Source organism: Pteronotus mesoamericanus, unplaced genomic scaffold, assembly GCF_021234165.1.
Source record: "Pteronotus mesoamericanus isolate MK-2021 breed Mesoamerican mustached bat unplaced genomic scaffold, CSHL_Meso_final contig_25, whole genome shotgun sequence".
NCBI lineage: Eukaryota > Metazoa > Chordata > Mammalia > Chiroptera > Mormoopidae > Pteronotus > Pteronotus mesoamericanus.
The window spans coordinates 32,037,773-32,057,909 of record NW_026555105.1 but is presented as its reverse complement, the minus strand read 5'-3'; the positions used below and the strand labels follow the sequence as shown (position 1 = coordinate 32,057,909).

The window sequence follows — 20,137 nt, the reverse complement described above, 5'->3', positions numbered from 1 at the left end:
AACCAGTTATTTAGTATTCCTATATCAGATTTGTGTGGTGCTTCCTCATGCAATTCTGGTTCTGCATTTGTGGCCAGCGTACCATAGAAGTCGTGGTGAGTCTTGGGGTGTCTTATCAGGAGGCATATTGGGTTGATGTGTCCCTTAATTGGTGATGTTGGCTTGGATCATTTGGTTAAAGTGGAGTCCATCAGTTTTCTATGCAGTAAACTTCCATTAAATATTCCCTCTTTATATTTAATAAGAATTTTGTGAAGAGATTATCTTGAGACTATGGAAATAGCCTGTTTTCAAATTTTCACCAACTAGTTTTAGCAACCATGATGGTTTGCTAGCTCTTACTTTGTCTGTATTTGTTACGTAGTATTCTACTGCAAGGAAGAGCTTTCTCTTCTCCCCCATTTAGTTATTCATTTATTTGTTTACATTACTATGGGCTTGCTGGTTCTTACCATGTTCAATGGTGATAATTCATTACTATTATTGTTTATGGTGATACTTAGATTGACACAGATTTGGCCAGCAGGAGCCCCTTTGAACTGACACCTGGTCGTTTTGATAATTCCTCATCATTTTTTGAGCACCTTCTTACTTTCTGGCACAAAAAGATGTTCCAGATTCATTTTATATTTTCTCTGTCCCAGCCCTGGAATTGACATTTCTCCAAGGAATCCTGGTTCCTTTTCTTGCAGAATGGTAGTTAGAAATTAAGGGTGTGTGTGTGTGTGTGTGTGTGTGTGTGTGTGTGTTAAAGGAAACTACGTTATGGAATATTACATTTACTAAATCATTGTATACTGTATACCTGAGTGTGTATGTGCACGTGTGTGTCTTTAATGTTACAAGTTTAAAACAGAAGAGCATTTATTTTTACATGTAATAATCATAAGTTTTGACAAGAAAGAAATACATTTTTCATTTCACAGTAAATGGCATTACACAGTTTTGAGTACTAAATCATCTTGACATTTATGAAGGAGCAAATGGAAAGTCGGGAACTGAGTGTGTTAAGTATAAAGCTATCTTTAACTGTTCTATTAAAAAGCAAAGATTTATTTTCCATCTGTGATCTGAATGTGCCTATTTGTGTTCTCTTCCATGGCAGTGGAATTTCTGTGGAGCCACACAACAGAGAGCATGTGTGTTGGATATATGTCAGCCCAAGATGGGAAAGCCAAGGTAAGCTGGAAAACTGGGGCATAACCTGAAAACCTTGCAGCCATTGCACAAATCTCTAACAGGCTAAATTGATAGGAATGAATTTTCTCAGCCTCGCCTGGGAAGTAGCTCTATGATCTTCACGAGAGTCTGATTAAGAAGAGTTGATGATCTTCCCACCAAAAAATAAAAATAAAAAAAATAAAAGGAAGCATGTCTTTTATGCTTTTGATGGTGGAGCAGGGAAAAGTAAGAAAAACTTTTTTTTCCATAGTTTTTGTCTGTTGTAAACAAGGAAAAGAGGAAACTGGGATAGCAAAAAGAAAATGGGAGTGAAGCTAATGGGCTCTCAGGTCTGGGTGATTTTGCAAGGAGTGTTGGAATAGATAAAGGAAACCAAGATAAACAAAAGCCAAGTGCCTGGACTGTGTCCTGCACATGTGCGGGCAGAGGTGGCTGATGTGCTTATGAGTACCACCTGACTTGTTCTCTGGTGTGTTCTGGCATGCCCTGGCATAGTGTCCTCATGGACAGAGGCAGAGGTTTGTCTCTGTGTGTCATGTGTCCATGGCACACTTCCTTCAGTGAACCACAATGATCACATAGACATCCACACATCACCTCCTGAGTTGCTTGACATTCCTGAACTCAGAATGGCTGAGGTTGGGAGTAAGAAACATAATTTGTGGATATTATTATATTGGCCTCATGTTCTTCTTTTTCATAAAACTTTTAGAAACAGCTGTGACATATGATCTTTACATGGCATTAAAGTTACTCATTTGCAAAGCTGTGAAGTTGGGCAGTGTCTTTTTTTTAAAGGGCATGGTTTATTTTACACATTTGGAAACATAAGTAAGGAAACTTCTGGTATAAATTGTCTGATAGAGGTGGCATCATTAATAAATTAAGGGTGCATGTAATAAAGAATAGTTCATTGCGTATTTGTCATATAACAGCTATTCAGACTGGCCTCTATACGTTATCCAGCAAACAGGTCTTGTCACAGGGCATCTGTGAGTACAAAAGCATCTCATCAGACAAGCATTGGTTCACATTCGTGAAACTTACTGAGCTCCCCTCTTCTGTATCACCTTCACATAGTTCAAGATTTGTTTGTATTAATAAGCTTATTTCATAAGAGAATGCATAAAGATTGCTTTCTTTCATAGTATTTAGAGAAGGGATAACTGCCCATTTTAAAGGTGATTTATAGGTTTAGAGCAACAATATCTAATAGAATTTTCTGTGATGATGGAAATGTTTTATATTTATATTGTGCTGTCCAATAAGATAGCCACTAGCCACACATGGCTATTAAGCACTTGAAATGTGGCTAGTATGCCCGAGGAAAAGAATTTTAAATTCAATTTAGCTTAAGTTTAAATAACCATGTGTGTCTGTATTAAATAGCACAGGTGTAAGAATGAGTGGAAATGGTTATTCAAGCAAGTATTTTCAGAACACTCTTTTCTTCCCAATAACAAAATGGTTCCAAAATATAAAATGTCCGATTAGCCAGAAGAATCCTTACACATGAATGACATACAGACATTTATGTTTTTCTCGCCTCTTACAAGTTGATATTGCTTTTTAACAAAAGAACATTGTGTGAGGTGGGCTTCAGTACTGAAACCAGTCTGATGGCATATGATCATGTTATTGAGTCCCTTGTGTGGAAATGTTCTTGTTATCCCTCCTGGTGGCCTATGGAGGATACCTTACTATTTAACATGAAATATGGGTGGTAGGGAGAGGGGAGAATACTGCATTGAGCCAGAGATATTTGGCCTCCAGTTGCATTGCTTGACATCTGGTGGACATGGTTTTCATATTGCTGGTAAATTCTCCAGCTGGTAGTCTTGATTAGGCCAACAGATACAGCTGCTCTTCTTGCCTCACTTGTAAATTATGTTTTTGACCTTTGCAGAAAGTTAATCCCTCTCCCTTTCTTCCTCCTTTGAGCCTGTGGCTACAAATGCTTTAAAAAAAAAAAAATGAAAACACTAATGCTTTGGCTGCTGAATTCTATTGATCAAAAAAATATCTCTTTTTTCATACAGGCTGGAATTTTATTGTATTGCAAGTAAGACAAAGTTATAGATGAGAAGCTGGGCTCAAAAGAGAAAGGGGGCTCTAACAAAGTTCATATTCTTTTGGTCTGGCCCTGCCCCCTCCAGTTTCCTGACTTCTATTCTATGGAAGAATTGTTGAATTAGTGGCATATCTGTAATCAGAATGACTGGTTTGTAACACATGCTTTTACATAATGTTGAGAACCGCGGTAGTAAAATAAAGAAAGGAGGCATCTTTAAAAACTTTAACAAAAAAATTTCAAAACTATTTCTAAACAGTTTTTCTTTTCCATTTTTCCCTGCTTTCTAAAAATTACCTTTTTTTGTGCTTGTTGCCAAACTCAAACTAAAGACACCAGACCATTTAAACATTTTATATAAGCTAACTATGTTTAATCTAAGTTAAGGCCTTGAATTAAGGCTCACCTCAAAATTACACTGCTTTAAAAGGCTAGATAATAATCAATATCATTGTAACCAGGATTCATGTATAATTTGAATAAATAGAGGTAGGTTCTTTTACAAGTTTCTGTTTGTTTTTTTTAATGGAATGTTCTTTCAATTACATCATCTAATTTCTATAGCCTAAATTAAAGAGATTTCTTTTCATTAAACAAAAATTAGGGAACTGATAACAGTTGGATTTAAAAATTAGATGCCCATATCCTACCCAGATAGCAGTTAATGAACAATTTTTAATAAACACTCAGTGTGCATGGACTACTGTAATAAAAACAGATGTTGAAACTGGCATGGAACTTATTCAAGTATAATAAATGAAATGAAGGTTTCTTTTACTATATAGGGGTCACTTTTTATAGCAATAGTGAAAATACTATTATAAAAATTTATCCTTGGGGAGGAGCAAGCTATTTTGTGGTCTTAAAGTACCTCCCCACAGATTTCTTATTAGTTGCTGGGGAGAATAATAGAAAAAGCAGGCAACAACTTGACTGTGTGACCAAAATTAATGTCATCATCATGGGGCAGATGGACATCATGTGACACTAGATGTGATAACCTGAGAAGACACAAACATCACTTTTGTAGTAACCCATTTGGAAGTTCATAACCTGAATCTAATCACAGGGAAACATCAGACAAATCTAAAATGAGAAACATTCTGTTAAGAAAAAAAAATAGAGTCTATATAGTTGACCTTGAACAATATGGGTGTGAACTGTGTGGTCCACTTATATGTGGATTTTTTTTTTCAATAAATACAGTAAATGTATTTTCTCTTATGATTTTCTTAGTAACATTTCTTTTCTCTGGCTCACCTTATTGTAAGAATATAGTATGTAACATATAACATACAAAACATAAGTTATTTGACTATGTTATCTGTAAGGCTTCATCGGTAAGGTCAACATTAGGCTATTAGTAGTTCAGTTTTTGAAGAGTCAAAGTTATAGACAGATTTTTGACTACATGGAAGGTCAGTGCCCTTAACCCTCGTCATCCAAGGGTCAACTGTTTTCTTAAAAAATGTCAGTGTCATACTCTGGCCAGCTGGCTCAGTTGGTTGGGGCATCGTCCCATACATCAAAAGGTTGCAGGATCAATTCCCGGTTAGGCCACATACCTATATTGTGGGTTTGATCCCTGGTTTGGGCACATACCAAAGGCAACCAATCAATGTTTCTCTCTCTCACCGATGTTTCTCTCTCTCTCAAATCAATAAACATATCCTCAGGTGAAGATTTTTTAAAAATGTCAATATCATAAAAGATAAAGGCTGAAGAAATGTTCCAGATTAAACAATACTAGAGTGTACAACTAAATACAATAGTGACCCTTGCCTGGATCCTATACAGGAGGGAAAAATACATTGTTAGGTCAGTTTACAAAATTAGAATATGAATGGTGAAAAGTGTTATATCATTGTTAAATTTTTTATAACTGTGCTATATTATATAAGGAAATATTTGTACTCTCAGGAAATACAAACTGAAGTATCTAGGGGTAAAGGGCCATTAATATATGCAGTATGTTCACAGTGGTTCAGAAAATAAGTGTTATTTGGGTGGTTGGATGGATGGATGGATAGCAAATTACAAAGCAAATGGAGCAAAATGGAACCTTCCTGAAGGATGTATGGGTTGTTCCTTGAACTATTCTATAATTTTGAAGTTATTTTCAAATAGAACATTAAGTATTACCCTTAGATAATATGGCACACTTAATTAGTTATTTGATTAGTTATTTGGGCCTTGCATTTGAAATGAACAAGTATTGGAGTGGATATAGTGCCAGGAAGTTGGAACCTGGGTTGTCCTTCCACCCACTGTGCACTGAGATACTGACTTGGTGTGATCACTCTGCCTCTCTGCATCTCAGCGCACTCATCTGGAAAATGACAATCAAAAATACCTTACAATCCTTTAAGTCCTTCCTGGGATAAGGTATAATAGGAACAAGGAAGCAAAATTATATTTGTCTGAGTATAGATGACTAGACTCCCATTAAGTTCTTTATATATTATAGATGTATTATTTATATTATGAATATTGTATGTACTATGGCCCTTTACTGATGATATTTGCTTCCAGTCTAGAAAATTCAAAATTCTACATGTCAGATCACATAAGCAGATAGTTGCTGTTTAATTTTTCAGTAGGATTTTTATGATCCCAATGTATTATCTACCATATTTTGTTTTTATGAAGATAGTTTCTGGGGCTTTAAGAAAATTCTCAATAAATGTCTATGTAGAAGGAATAGCACAGATGAGATTTCTGGGAGCTTTTTATGAGACTTAACTTACCCCTCAAATAAAGCCATAGGTGAAAGACTTAATTAAATGCACCTATATACCATTTAACCATGGGGACACGTTCTGCAAAATGTATCTTTAGGTGATTCCATAGTTGTGTAAACATCATAGAGTGTACTTAACAAGCCTAGATGGTATATCCTACTATATACTAGGCTATATGGGATGACCTAATGCTCCTAGACTACAAACCTGTATAACATGTTACTGCACTGAATACTCGAGGCGGTGTATTTCTATAAACATAGAAAAGGCACAGTAAAAATATAGTATAAAAGATTTAAAAATGGTACATTGATTTAGCTATGAATGGAGCTTACCATTCATTAGGACTGGAGGTTGTTCTGGGTGCATCAGTGAATGAGTGAATGTGAAGGCCTAGGACATTACTGTACACTACTGTAGAATTTATGAACACTGTATACTTAAACTACACTACATTCATAAAACCACTTGAGTAAATCAAGTGATGATGTAAATACAAGATATATGATGAGACTCTTGTAGTGTATACAGCATACCACTTTACATCAAACTTTTTTATAAGTAAAAAGAGTACACTCTAAAATAACAATAAAATGTATAGAACAGTAAATATATAAACCAGTATTTATTATAATTATCAAGTATTATGTACTGTACATAATTTTATGTGCTGTACTTTTATATATGCCAGTGGAGGAAGGGGGTAAAACTGACTTAGACAAGTATAGAGCTAAACCAACCAAGCTTTTAATGAACTATTTATGAGCCGGTGTGATGGATTAAAACCCTCAGAAGTCCCAGTCACATGATGAGCCTTGCACCAACTGTCAGTTCTTCTCTATGAAGTCTTCAAGTTGAGCACACCAAAGGCGTGGAACACAGCAAAGAACTGATGATGACTCATCAGAATGTTTAGGATTTTTACCAAATGCATGGCAGTGGCCAAAGAGACACTGGAGGCAGAACAGGACTTCTGAGAGACAGATGCCATGGCATGGAAAGCTCGGGTGGGTTATCAGAGCACAGAGATCACCTAAGCAACACTCTAAACAAAGAGAAATCCTTCATGCTCAGAATGCTGGCAGCTGGATTGTAAGACATAGGGAAGTCTCCAGAGTCTCTCCAGGGCTCAGATCCCAGACTTTGCTTAAGAGAAATTATTGATCCAGACTTCAAAATATTAGCCAATAGTGAACTTAATCTAAAACTACCACAAAGCCCAGAACCAGCTCAACTAGAGATTAGATAGACTCAGTCCTAGCTTGGAGGAAGGGGTTTATTATTTTCTTAGAGTAAATATTATTTATTTTAAATGTTATTTACTGTTCTTTTACATTTAATGTATATGGCCTACAATAAAAATTTAGTCCTTTGAAGCAGGAAAATGTGATTGGTACTTAAAGGAAAAATTAAGTGAAGTTTACCCACAAATTACTCAAAATGTTGAGATTAGCAGAGAAGGATAATGAAATGCTTATGATAATTATAAATGGGAAAGATATAACTGAAAAATAGAACATCAGAAACAGAATTTATGTGATAGGCTTAACCGGAACTGGGGTGGAAAATACACTTAGTGAACTTGAGAACCAGTCAATGGATATTACCCAAAATTACCCAAGGAGGAAAATGAATTTATAAAACTAAAGAGAGTGTCTGAGACCTCTGGAACAAATGGTCTAAATTATGTGCATTTAGAATTATACAACTGTAAGGTTCTTACACTGCTCATGAGATAGTTTGTGATAAGTGTAGGATGCTTTTTTAATTTCTAGAGTAACAACTTTAAGCTTAACAAAATATTATAACTAAAAAAAAAACCAGTACCCTACATTCAAAGAAGTACTACAGATTTCTCAACTCAAAAATAGGCAGGAAAAGAGGAACAGAAAAACCAAGAACATATAGAGAGCAAATACCAAAAGATATAAACTCAAGTATGTCAATAATTTTGTTAAATATGATTAAACTAAATACTCCGTTTAAAAGGCAAAGATATCCAGACTAAAAAATAATGGAACACCCAGTTGGAACACACTTTTTTTTTTGTTAAAGAAATACACCTTAAATGTAAGGATTCAGAAAAAATTGGTAGTAAAATTATGGAGAGTATATTTATCATGCAAACATTAAGCATAAGAAAACTAATTGTGGCTATGTTAATGCCTGATACAGGAAGCATTATGAGATAAATTCATCATAGACATAAAAATTCTAAATGTATATGTATCTGGTAACATAAAGGATGCAAAAATTGAGAGAGCTATAGAGAGGAATAGAGAAATCTACAATCATCATTGAAAATCTTAACGTCTCTCAGTTATAAGTAAGTCGAATAAAAATTAGTAAGTATGTGAACAACAATACTGTGATCCAACTTGACTTAAGTGATATTTAAACAAGACTACACTCAACAAGTTACTCTTTTCAAGTTCACAAGGAGTTCTCATCAAGAGAAACTAAATTATTTCAAATTGAATCATAATGAAAGCATGTCAGAACTTATAGGATATAATAAAAATATTAAAAGGAAAAGTGTATCCTGAAGTGCATATAGTAGGGAAAAAATGTTTAAAATAAATGAGCTGAATTTCCACCTTAATAAGTTTTAAGAATAATAGGTATAGATTCAAAATAATCAAAAGTAAAAATAATAACATAGAAAATAAAAATAGAGAAAAAAACAACAAAGAACTTTTTTTTAAAAAAATAATTAATGAAATTGATAGAACCTTAAAAAGAATAATCAGGAAAGAAAGAGAAAAAAAAATACAAATAACCAGTATCAGAAGTGAAAAAGGGACATCAATGCAGGATCACAGATCCTACAAACATTAAATGAGAGATTAGCTGATATTAGCAACTTTATAATTGAATGCAATAAATTCAGCAACTTGGATGAAGTTTATAAATTCCTGAAAAAATACAACTTAGAAAATATAACAGAAGATTGGAATAACCATATGCATATTTAAGAAATTGAATTTATAATCAAAATCTTCTCACAAAGAAAACTTCATGCCCAGATGGCTTCACTGGTGTGTTAGACATTTAAGGTAGAAATAATACAATCTTAAACCAATCCTTTTAGAAAAACTAGGGCAGAGGGAATGTTTTTCAAGCCATTTTATGAGGCAAAGGTAACCTCAGTATCAAATTTTGACAAAGATGTTACAAGCAAGGAAAAGTACAGATTAATGTTTAATGTTTAAGTGGCTTCATACATACAGCTTCAGGAATTCTTAAGTTAATTATTCATTTAGGATTAAAAATTTAGCAGTATTACATGCACACACACACCCCATACATACACAAAAAGTAAAATTTTTCCCAGGAAAAGTAATACAACTGAATAAACAGTGTCAGTGATGATCTTGAGACATGTGGATGTCCATATGCAAAATAATGAAGTTGGACCACTATTTCAGACTATTTATAAAAATTAACTCAGAATGGGTCAGAGACCAAAATATAAGAGCTGAAACTGTGAATATCTTAGAAGAAATCTTAGGAGTAAATCTTTGTGACCTTGGGTTAAGCAATGATTTCTTAGCTCTGACCCCAAAATCACAAGTAACAAAACAAAACAAAAAAAGTAAATAAAGCTATCAAAATTAATAACTTTTGTGCATCTAAAGATACCATCAAGAAAGTGAAAAAACAACTGACAAGAAAAAATATTTGCAAGTCATATATTTGGTAAGGGATTTTTATTATTTAGAGACTTCTTACAACTTGACAATAATAAGATAAATTATGGGCAAGGGATCTGAATAGACATTTCTATTCAAAAAAAGATATGAATAACCAATTAGTACATGAAAAGATGCTCAACATCAGTAGTCATTAGGGACATGCAAATCAAAACCACAACTAGGTATCGCTTCAAATCTACCAGCAGGATTATAATAAAAAAGATGAACAATAACAAGTGTTGGCAATATGGGTAACCCTCATGTATTATTCATGGAATGTAAAACGGGGCAGCTACTTTGGAGAACAGTTTGGCAGTTCCTTAAAAAATTAGACATAGAGTTATCATATGAACCAGCAATTCCACACCTAAACATGTAACAGAGAATTGAAAAGATATGTACACACAAAAACTTGTGCTTAGATATTTATAGCAGCATTATTCATAATAGCTAAAATGTAAAACAGCCCAAATGCCCATCAGCTGGTGAATGAATCAACAGAGTGTGATATATTCATACAATGGAATGTTATTCATCCATAAAACGAACAAAGTGTTGACCCATAGTACAACCTGGATGAATCTGGAAAACCTTATGCTAAGTGAAAGAAGACAGACACACAGGCCACATATCATATTGGGTTGGCCAAGAAGTTCGTTTGGTTTTTTTTTTGTAAGATGGCTCTAGTAGCACTTTTTGTCTTTAACTTCATTCCAAACAATTTTGTTAGATTGTATTGTGACAGCTGTCATTATCAGCATGAATTTTCTTAAAAAGCCAAAACTGGTGAATTTTTGTGTAGCTATTTTAATATTGAAGATGGAAAAAAAGCAACATCTTCAGCATATTACGCTTTATTGTTTCAAGAAAAGTATGAACACAACTGAAATGCAAAAAAAAAACACTATTTGTTCAGTATATGGAGAAAGTACTGTGACTGATCAAATGTGTCAAAAGTGGTTTGCAAAGTTTCGTGCTGGAGATTTCTTGTTGGACAATGCTCCAGGATCGGGTAGACTGGTTGAAGTTGATAGCAGTCAAATTGAGACATTAATTTAGAATGATCAACATTATTCCATGTAAAGATAGCCAACATACTAAAAATATCCAAATCAATAAAGTTATTGGTGAAAATAAAAATGTGTCTTTTATTTTATGGAAAAAAACCATAGAGACTTTTTGGCCAACCCAGTATGATTCCATTTACATGAAATGCCCAGAATAGGCAAATCTGTAGAGACAGAATATAGATTACTGATTGCCAGGGGTCAGTGGAAGAGGAGTTTGGGGAGTAAGACTAATGGATACAATTTCTTTTTGAGGTGATGAAAATCTTGTGGAATTGGAGTTGCCCTACTTTGTGGATATACTGGAAGTACTAAATTGAACAATTATTTAAAGGGTGAATTTTATGATATGTTAATATGATCTCAATAAATTTGTTTAAAATAACCAATATAATTTACCATATTACAAAAAAAGGAGAATAATCATTTTGATAACCTCAATATATACACTCATCTTAACTTCCACTCATGATAAAAACCTTGAAATACTAGAAATGTTATAAATACCTCAATTGGATGATCAAGAATAAATTAAAAGGTAAATTACTTCCAAAACCTACAGTTAAAGTCATACTAGTTGGTGAAACACTGAACACTGCTTTCTTATATTGAGAATAGGCAAAGAGGAGGTCCGCCCTCATTACTTCTATTCACTATTTTATTGGAATTCCTAACCACTGCAATAAAGCCAGTAAAGGAAATAAAAGACGAAAGTTGGAAAGTGAGTAAATATGTTAGTCATTTTCAGATAACGTGGAATGACTGACAGGTAATGTTCAAGACCTGTCCTCTGAAAACTACAAAACCTTGCTGAGAGAAATGAAGCTTAAATAAATGGAGAAATATGCACTGTTCACTTGAAAACTCAAGGATGTTAAGATAGCCACTCTTTCCAGATTCATCCATTGTTTCAAAGCAATCCCAATCAAAATTCCAGCAGGTATTTTTAATAAGAAATTTACAGGCTGATTTCAGAATTTATATGGAGGCAAAGGACCTAGAATTGCAAAAAATCAACTTTAAAAAACAAGATCACAGTTAGAGGACTTAACTGATTCTGAGACTCACCATAAAGCTACTATAATCAAGGCAAGTGTTCACTCACAGAAGAGACAGCCCTAAATCCAATATATGAGAAACTTTGAGGTCAGCAGGAAGACTGTCTCCCTTTTCAGTAATGTCACAGCATTCTAAGGGAGGTAAACCACCAAACTTGCTGATATAGAAGGTTTCAGTAGAGACTGCAGAATTCATAAGAACATTACCTCAACAGTACAGATGGAAGCTCGTGTCTCAGGAAGAAATTGGATGTATCTAATGTGGAGGTCCAGAATTACCACTGGCAGTGCGGCTACTATTTGCCATTAGATAAAAGTATTGTCCTTATCATAAAGAACTTCAAAAATGACAACTGAGAAAGTGTGTATTCAACAACTTTAATAAAATATTCTGTAAAAAAATGAAAGAAAACTTAGATGGGCACTTGGATCTTCCAATTTATGTAGCTTGGTCAGTTACTTCACAAGCTTACCTGTGTATATACTTTATTTTTATTAAAATATACATTTTAAAATGTTAACCAATTAATTTACTCTTGATCATCAACTGTTACCAGTGTTGAAGTATTAAAAATACCTACCTAGTAAACTATAAGAGGTTTCCCTTAATTTTACTTTTTTTTTTTTCAGTCTGTTTGGAGGTGGAAAATATTTATTGGGCAGAATTGCTGATCTAGGGAAGTGATTTTTCTAAAATTGGAGTGAGTGCAATAATTTCCCATTATTTTTCCTTAACTTTATTTTAATCCTCACCTGAGATTGATTTTCATGAGAGAGGGAGAGGGATGGGGGTGGAGGAGAGAGATGTGAGAGAGAAACGTTGATCAGTTGCCTCTGGTATGCATCCCGACTGGGGATTGAACCCATGACTCAGGTATGTGCCCTAACCAAGGATCATACCCACAACCTTTTGGTGTACGGGATGATGCTCCAACCGAGCGCCCCCAGCCAATGCTCTAATATTCTTTTATTCACAGGGTTATTGGAGTAAAACTGGTTAGGTAAACGAATCCCCTGTAAAGGATACCAATATAAACAAAGGGAAACAAATGACTTTGTGATTTTGAGACTGGAAAATAACAAAAGATTATAACTTATATTCAGAGAAAATGTCAGAAAATATAAAATTGTAAATAAATTCAGAAGTCCGAAATGGATATAGCATGGGAATAAATGTTTGACTAGAAACTACAATTTATTATGTTTTTAGGGGTTTTTAAGAAGTCTTATTCCTCGGTTTGTTTTCCTGTTTGGATTTTGGTTATGTATTCAAATCCTGATGACCATTAACTTTTTACCCAATTAAAGCAATCTATAAAACTTTAATAAGGTCTTCCTGTGTCAAAAGTTTGTATCATTGTGGAAGAAAATCTCACAAAGCTAAATTTTCTTCTATGTGCCGTTTAGTCGACTCCAACTCCTGGATACCCTGTGAATGAGTGATGCCCACAATGTCCTGTCCTCAATAGTCTTTTCCTAAATCTTAAAAAAATACAAAATAACCTAGATCTTTATGTTGAGTGGAGAAAGCCAGACACAAAATAATACTTACTGAATTATTCCATTTATATTAAGTTCAAGAACTGGCAAATGTAAGGTACTGTGATAGAAATTTGAAACTTGTTGCTTCAAGAAAGGAGATTAGGGAATTTTCAGCAGTAATAGAAATGTTCTATAGGGAAATTTTTCTATTTAGGTTTTGGTTTCATGGCTATGCAGATGGTCCAAAGTCATCAATACCTTTATTTAACATCTATACATTTTATTGTATCTAAATCATACTTTTTTTTGGTCTAAAAATGTTATTAGCAAGACCATCTATTAATGAAGCAGTATGAAATAATAAGAGAATGAACTTTGGATTTAATCATACTTGGATTTTGGTCCTGGAATTTCTGCTTTATAACATGGGATGAGTTTCAACTCTGACCCTCGGTTTCCTTATCTTTAAAGTAGAAATATTGCTGATACCTTTATAGCATTCTGAATAGTAATTGAATAATATAACTGAAGCACATGTAATAGATGCTACCTTAATTGTGATGAGTGATGATGGTGTAGTGATGGGAAGAAGAGGTGATGGTAGAAGTTGTAGAGAATTTCTCAGGCCCATCACATAATGCAACTCCACAGCCTCATTTGTGCTGTAACTGTGCTCCCAAAGGTGCCATTTATGTCACCTATGACAAGAGCAATACCTCTTGGGTTTTTATCCTAGTCCTGTGGTGGAGTTGTTAATGGTTATTATATTTTGACAAAACATAACTCCAACATGTAACTATAAACCAATTGACAAATGAATTCAGAGATACTAGAGGAGAAAAACAAATTGTTTGAAGCTACAGGAATGACACACCACCACTTCCAACTTTGCAATTCAGTCCAGTATGGTGGTAATTGAGTTCTTTTAAAAGGTTGTCTGACTAGAGGTCTACCAGCTTGACAAAATTACAGACTTGAAATTTGATTTGCCTTTAGTGTTTCTGTTAAGCTCATGTAACTGTATAATTTTTTTTCAAGTAAGAGGGAAAATATTGCTTACTAGCCACTGTTGAATTTATTTTATGTGAACCTTGAATGTACAGGCAGCCTTCTTGTATTCCACTGAGCACTAGAAAACGGAACACCTATGAGTGTATTGACCATGGATTCCTTAAAAGAGACTTCAGTTCCATGATAATGACTAGTGGAATTCAGTCCCTGGATGGATTTATTGGACCATATTTTAGATTTATGAAAAACCATCTAGAATTAAGTTGGTCTTAGTCTAAACCTAATTTTAACTACTTTTGATAATCTAGTCTCCATATTACCCAATAACTGAAGGAGTCTGATCCTTGGCAGGACACCAGCTGCCTCCAGATAGTAGGTTGGGTACCACCAATAAGCTGTGTCCTAAGAAAACATCCCAGACAACTAAATATGGCAAGTACTTCATGGAACACAAAGCAAAGTGGATAATCAGTGATTTTTCTTGTACCTTTTAAGCTTGCCTAGGATTTCAAATATAAAAGTTGCATTTCTTTTCCATGCTCTTAGACTGCCAGGAGGGTCCCATTGGGCCTATTTAGAAAGTCCTTTACACAAACAGGAGAAGATTGAATATGTGAATGACAAATTTTAAGACAGAAGTTTCTTCAGCTTCGTGTTTATTTCTAAGAGTAGTTAGTAATTTTATTTTTGTCTAATTAGTCTTACGCCATCAGTTTCTTCCAAATGATTCATTCGACTTTGCTCCAAAGCAATAAATAGAATAAACACAAAGAGGGAATTCACCATGTTGGCAAGAGCATAAATCTCCTCAAGGGTATTAACTGAATTTATCCATATAAATTTCATTTTAATCATAGTGCAGGGTTGGAGCTTGCAAAGATAAATATATCTATTACTTGGACTTGTCAATATTCCATGTTATTTGAAATGAATAAGCCTTTTTTTGGCTATAGCAACATGAAAAATAAAAAAACATTAATTTCTCTACTTCTACATACTTACATAATCATTAGTTAAGTTCACATCAGGTGTGAATATTAAATGTCACCTTATTACCTTCTAGTACCCTACATTTTAGGGAAATAAATACCTTCCCAAAGCAGACTCATGCCTGCTGTTTGCCCACAGGACATATAACCATGACATGTAACTAAGACAAGCATCCTCGAGAATAACCTTATTACCCACAGTAAGTAAGTAATGATTACTGAATGGTGTTTTCCTTCTTTTGGTTGGAAAGCATTGGACAAATATTGAAAGGAATCTCTTCTTGTTTTTTTAATCTTAAAACAAAAAAGTTATAGTCTTGGTCATGTCCTTCTTATTTCACCTTACCTTTCTAATTCTTAATAAGGAATTGATTCTATGATTGTAAATATTTAGGATCTCCCATTGATTTTATGTTGTAAGGACTTTTATTACATTATTAAATAGGTGAGTGACAGGAGCTGAACCTACCATGCATACAGTGCATACAGAAGTGCTGATGTCCACACAGGACCTAGCATGTGTAGGTGTTCCATAAATACATCTTTAGCGAGTGATTCTATGTTGAGGTTTAGGGTAGAACTTTGAGTCCAGATGGTTTCTTGGACACATTTTGTCCCCGGTATCGCTTCTTCCCAATAACCTCCAGATTTGAGATTCAGATCCAAAAACTGGCTTCATCAGCAGATCAGCTTTGTTTAAAAATGGAAAAATTTTACATAAAAGTTTTTGAATTTACATGAAGTACAGATTTTACATAATTTTTTTTACAAGATATAAACATTGTAAATTTTATGTAAAAATACAATTATTTTTCTTCTGATTTATTTTCTCCTATAAGAGCATTCAGTTTGGAACACTGAGACCCACTGCCTATGCAGTGATTGGTTGGAACCTAGTGGTAGCCACCTATTTGGTGGGGCCTGTGCACTCCACTTTGACAGTGCTAACCCTGACCTGTTCCACTCACAGGCATTTGATACTGACCCAAATTATAGAGTTTGAAGTCTAAGCAAAGTCTATCTGCTAGAATGTATTTTTATTCAAATAATACAGTTTCTGACTTTTTTAAAGCCTTCATCTTGGGCTGTCTCTTCTTTCTAACCCTAAGGATTAAAATCATTTGTGATAGTTACAATGTCTGACTTTTTTATATCTTGTAAGCAAAGCAGTGCTATAAATTGGTGAAATTTAACATTTTACTAATAACTAACTGAGACATTTGGATATAGTTGAGCTACTCTATTTACATTTCTTTCAAATACTTCTGGATGTAATAAGCAGTAGGTACTGACAATTTACTTTTATGCTATTGAGCTGTCATCACTGTACTGTACATGTTTGGACTATACTGTCTGCTGTAGTGTTGAAGGGGTAAGACGAAACTTAATTTAGGATGAGGCTTCCATTAATACTTTTCTGTTAGGAGATGCTCATAGTACTTGGAAACAGCTTTTTCTTTATACTAGAAAATGTTATTTTAAATGTGTATCCTGTAATAGATGAAAAATCCAATAATCCCCTGATTTCTTCCAGTGAAAGCTCTTGTGTATGTTATGGTAAAATTTTGAACAGTTAGAACCTGTCAGCTATACTACTCCATTAAAAAATGTTCATGATGTAAATTTTTAGGATAAAAATGGAAGATTTTGGCAAAGCAAGCTTTTAATAGGCAGTAAGAAGCCCCAGTAACCCCTGACTGAAACATACTTCCACCCCAAATATCTACAAACTTCCAAAAAGTCACATGGTCAAACAGGAATACCTGGTGTTATGGTCAGGACCTCTTAGGTATAACAAGTTTCTGAATCTAGAAATTTATGTTTTTGTTCAGTAGACCATATTTGGGGCAAAAAAGAAATAAAGGCAAATAAGATTTTCACCATTAAAGATGACAAAAGTGCATTTCTTCTAAGATCAGTTAACCAGTATTAGAGCTAGTCAGGGATTTCTTACAGTGACTGATAATGATTAAATAGGAAGGAAACCTTAATTCTTTGCCTTTGAAATTTTAGCTATTAAACAAAACTCAGTTTACCTAGAACTAAGATTTAGGTTGTATTGGGTTGGACAAAAAGTTTGTTTACTTTTTTTCTTTAAAGACACATTTTTAATTTTCACCAATAACTTGTTTGAATATTTGAGTATGTTATCTATCTCCTGCTATTGGCTTCTAGTGGATAGAGGCCACGGGTGCTGCTAAACATCTTCCAGTGCATAAGACAGGCCCCAGCAAAGAATTATTTGGCCAAAATGTCAATAGTACCATTCTACTTTTGACACATTTGATCAGTCATAGCACTTTCTCCATATACTGCAAAAATCTTTATTTTTGCATTTCAGTTGTGTTTTTACCTTTCTTGAAATAATAAAGTGTAATACGCCAAAAATATTGTATATCTTCTTCCATCTTCAATATTAAAATAGCTGGACAAAAATTCACTGATTTTGGTAAGTTTTCTTTTTTTTTTTAATGCACACTAATATGACAGCTGTTAAAATACAATCTAACAAAATTGTTTTGCATGAAATTAAAGACATCTGAGCACTAGTGGAGCCATTGTATGGAAAAAAAGAAATGAACATTTTGGCCAACCCAGTACTACTCATATGAGTGGTGATAGTGAATTGTACTAGAGTGTTAGCTATACTGGTGTTGAGAACCAGTTGGCTTCTATGTATGTTTTAAGGTAGGAGCAATGGGATTTGCTGATGGATTGGATAGAAATATGGGGGAAATAGAGAAGGCTACCATGGCTCCTAAAATTTTGGCCTGAACAGTTGGAAAAATGAAGTTGCCATTCATCTTGAGGAAGAAGAGCAGGATGGGGAGGAACAAAGCTTGAGGGGAGGTAGAAAGAGCTCAGTTTTAGACACGTTAATTTTGAGATGCCCATTAAGCGTCAAATGGAGATACCCTGTAGGTAGTTGGATATATGTGTCAGGAGGGAGGACTAAGCTAGAAATGTATATTTGGGATTTTCGACATGGAAATGATTTTTACAACTACAAGGCATGATGGTATCACCAAGAGAGTGAATGCAGACAAGAGAAAAGGGTCCTGCGGAACTTCTGTGTTTATATGTAAGTTGTGGATATGAGGAGGAACCAGCAAAGGACACTGATAAATGGCCATAGAGGTTGTTGGAGAACCAGGCATGGGTGGTATCTTAGAAATGGAGGAAAAGGACAATTTCAAGAGAAGAGGATGATCAGCTTTATCAGAGGCTGTAGTCTGGTCCTGTGAAATCAGGCCTGAGCATAGACCATTGGAGTAGTCAAAGTGAAAACCTGACTGTATAGAGGGTTTAAGGAGAAAATGGAAGGAAAGAATTTGAGGTAACAAATATAGGTAAGTCTTTAAAAAAATTGTTTTTATTCCCATCCAAGGATATGTTTACTGATTTTAGAGAGATAGGAAGCAGAGGGAGGGAGAGGGGGAGTCATCCATGTGAGAGAGAAACATCAATTGGTTGCCTCCCACACCCATATGTGCCCCAATCAGGGATCAAACCTACCCTATATATGTGCCCTGACCAGATACGGAACACACAACTTTTTGGTGTGTGGAATGATGCTCCAACCAACTGAGCCACTCAGCTAAGGCTAGGTAAGTCTTTTAAAGAATTTTGCTATAAATAGAAGTAAAGAAATGGAGTGATAACTGGAAGCGGGGACAGATCTGAAGAGTTAATCTTTCCTCTTCCAGTGCAACCAGATGCATCACTGTATGTGCAAATCAATTCTATAAAAGGAACTGATGAAAAGTGGTCCAGCTGTTGGGTCCTCGGATACCCTAACATTGAGTTGTTGAAAAAGTGAGGAATAACTAGCAAAGGAAACTGAGGTGTCAACATTAGAATAAGATAAAAGGAAAGTTTCAGTAGCCTTTTTGTAGTAGTTCTGTGTGCAGCTGGAATTCAAGGAAGGTATTCACTGACATGTGAAGTGAACTGATTTAGAGTCATGCAGGTTTCTTTCCTGGAGGATGACTGAAACCTACCTTCTCAGTTCTCCTTGCCTGTCTAGCTCCAAGAAAAGTGGACTGGGGCCAAGCAATTAAGTTGCAGCATTATCCTGACATTTGACCATGTTCCTTTGTTTTTATAAAGCATCCTCTGGGACTCAGCGGAAGTCAGCTTGGGAAATGCTGCTCTCTAGGTCTCAATGCCTTAACAGTTCTTTAGTGTTGCAGAGGTCTGATCAATAAGAAGTCAGAAGCAGATGGTTTTGACAAGAACTTTCTCCAAAGAGTTTGTTGATGTTTTTTATTTTTACCCCTCCAGAATTCCTCACTGACAGATCAACTGAAATTCTCAGGAAATAGTCCATTACATAAATAGTAATTTCACACTTTATGATAGTTTAAACATTAGTCTTTCAATTCTTTTCAAATATAAGATGCTCTTTTCAAGCTGTAGTAAAAATCCATGTTATCTGGCAGCTTACCAAATAGAAGATTGTAACTGATGGTTTGGATTTCCACCCAGTACAAAAATCATCAGGATGCTAGGACTTTCCTACCAGGTTCTCTTAAGAAGAGGCCAGTGGCCCAGAGCCTCTTCTTACAGAACAGAGGTTCAAACCCCCAGCTTTGATGCAGGGATTGGGGTAGCTGCACCTTGGTCTGCAATGCTCAGCTAAATTTTCTGTTAGCTCATCAGCGCCTTCTGCTACTATTAACCCCCTCAGAGAAGAAATATTTTCTTTAAGGTCACACAGCTATGAAGACATAGAGCTAAGATTCAAGAAAACTTGAATGCCAGGTCCCAGTGTTCTAAGTCACCTGGAGAAGCCTAAGCTGGAGATGTATATGTGGGAGCCTCACCATACAATGCTTTTT

At 34.8% G+C, this 20,137-nt stretch overlaps 1 protein-coding gene across 2 annotated transcripts in view; it reads left to right on the top strand.

Annotated features, from left to right (window-relative positions):
• Positions 1 to 20,137, top strand: part of TASP1 (taspase 1) — a 305,001-nt gene that overhangs the window by 268,725 nt on the left and 16,139 nt on the right. For both annotated transcript variants that reach the window (XM_054574067.1, XM_054574068.1), the window contains one exon: positions 1,106 to 1,179. In XM_054574067.1, coding sequence (XP_054430042.1) covers positions 1,106 to 1,179 — 74 coding nt within the window. The remainder of the gene's footprint in view (positions 1 to 1,105; positions 1,180 to 20,137) is intronic.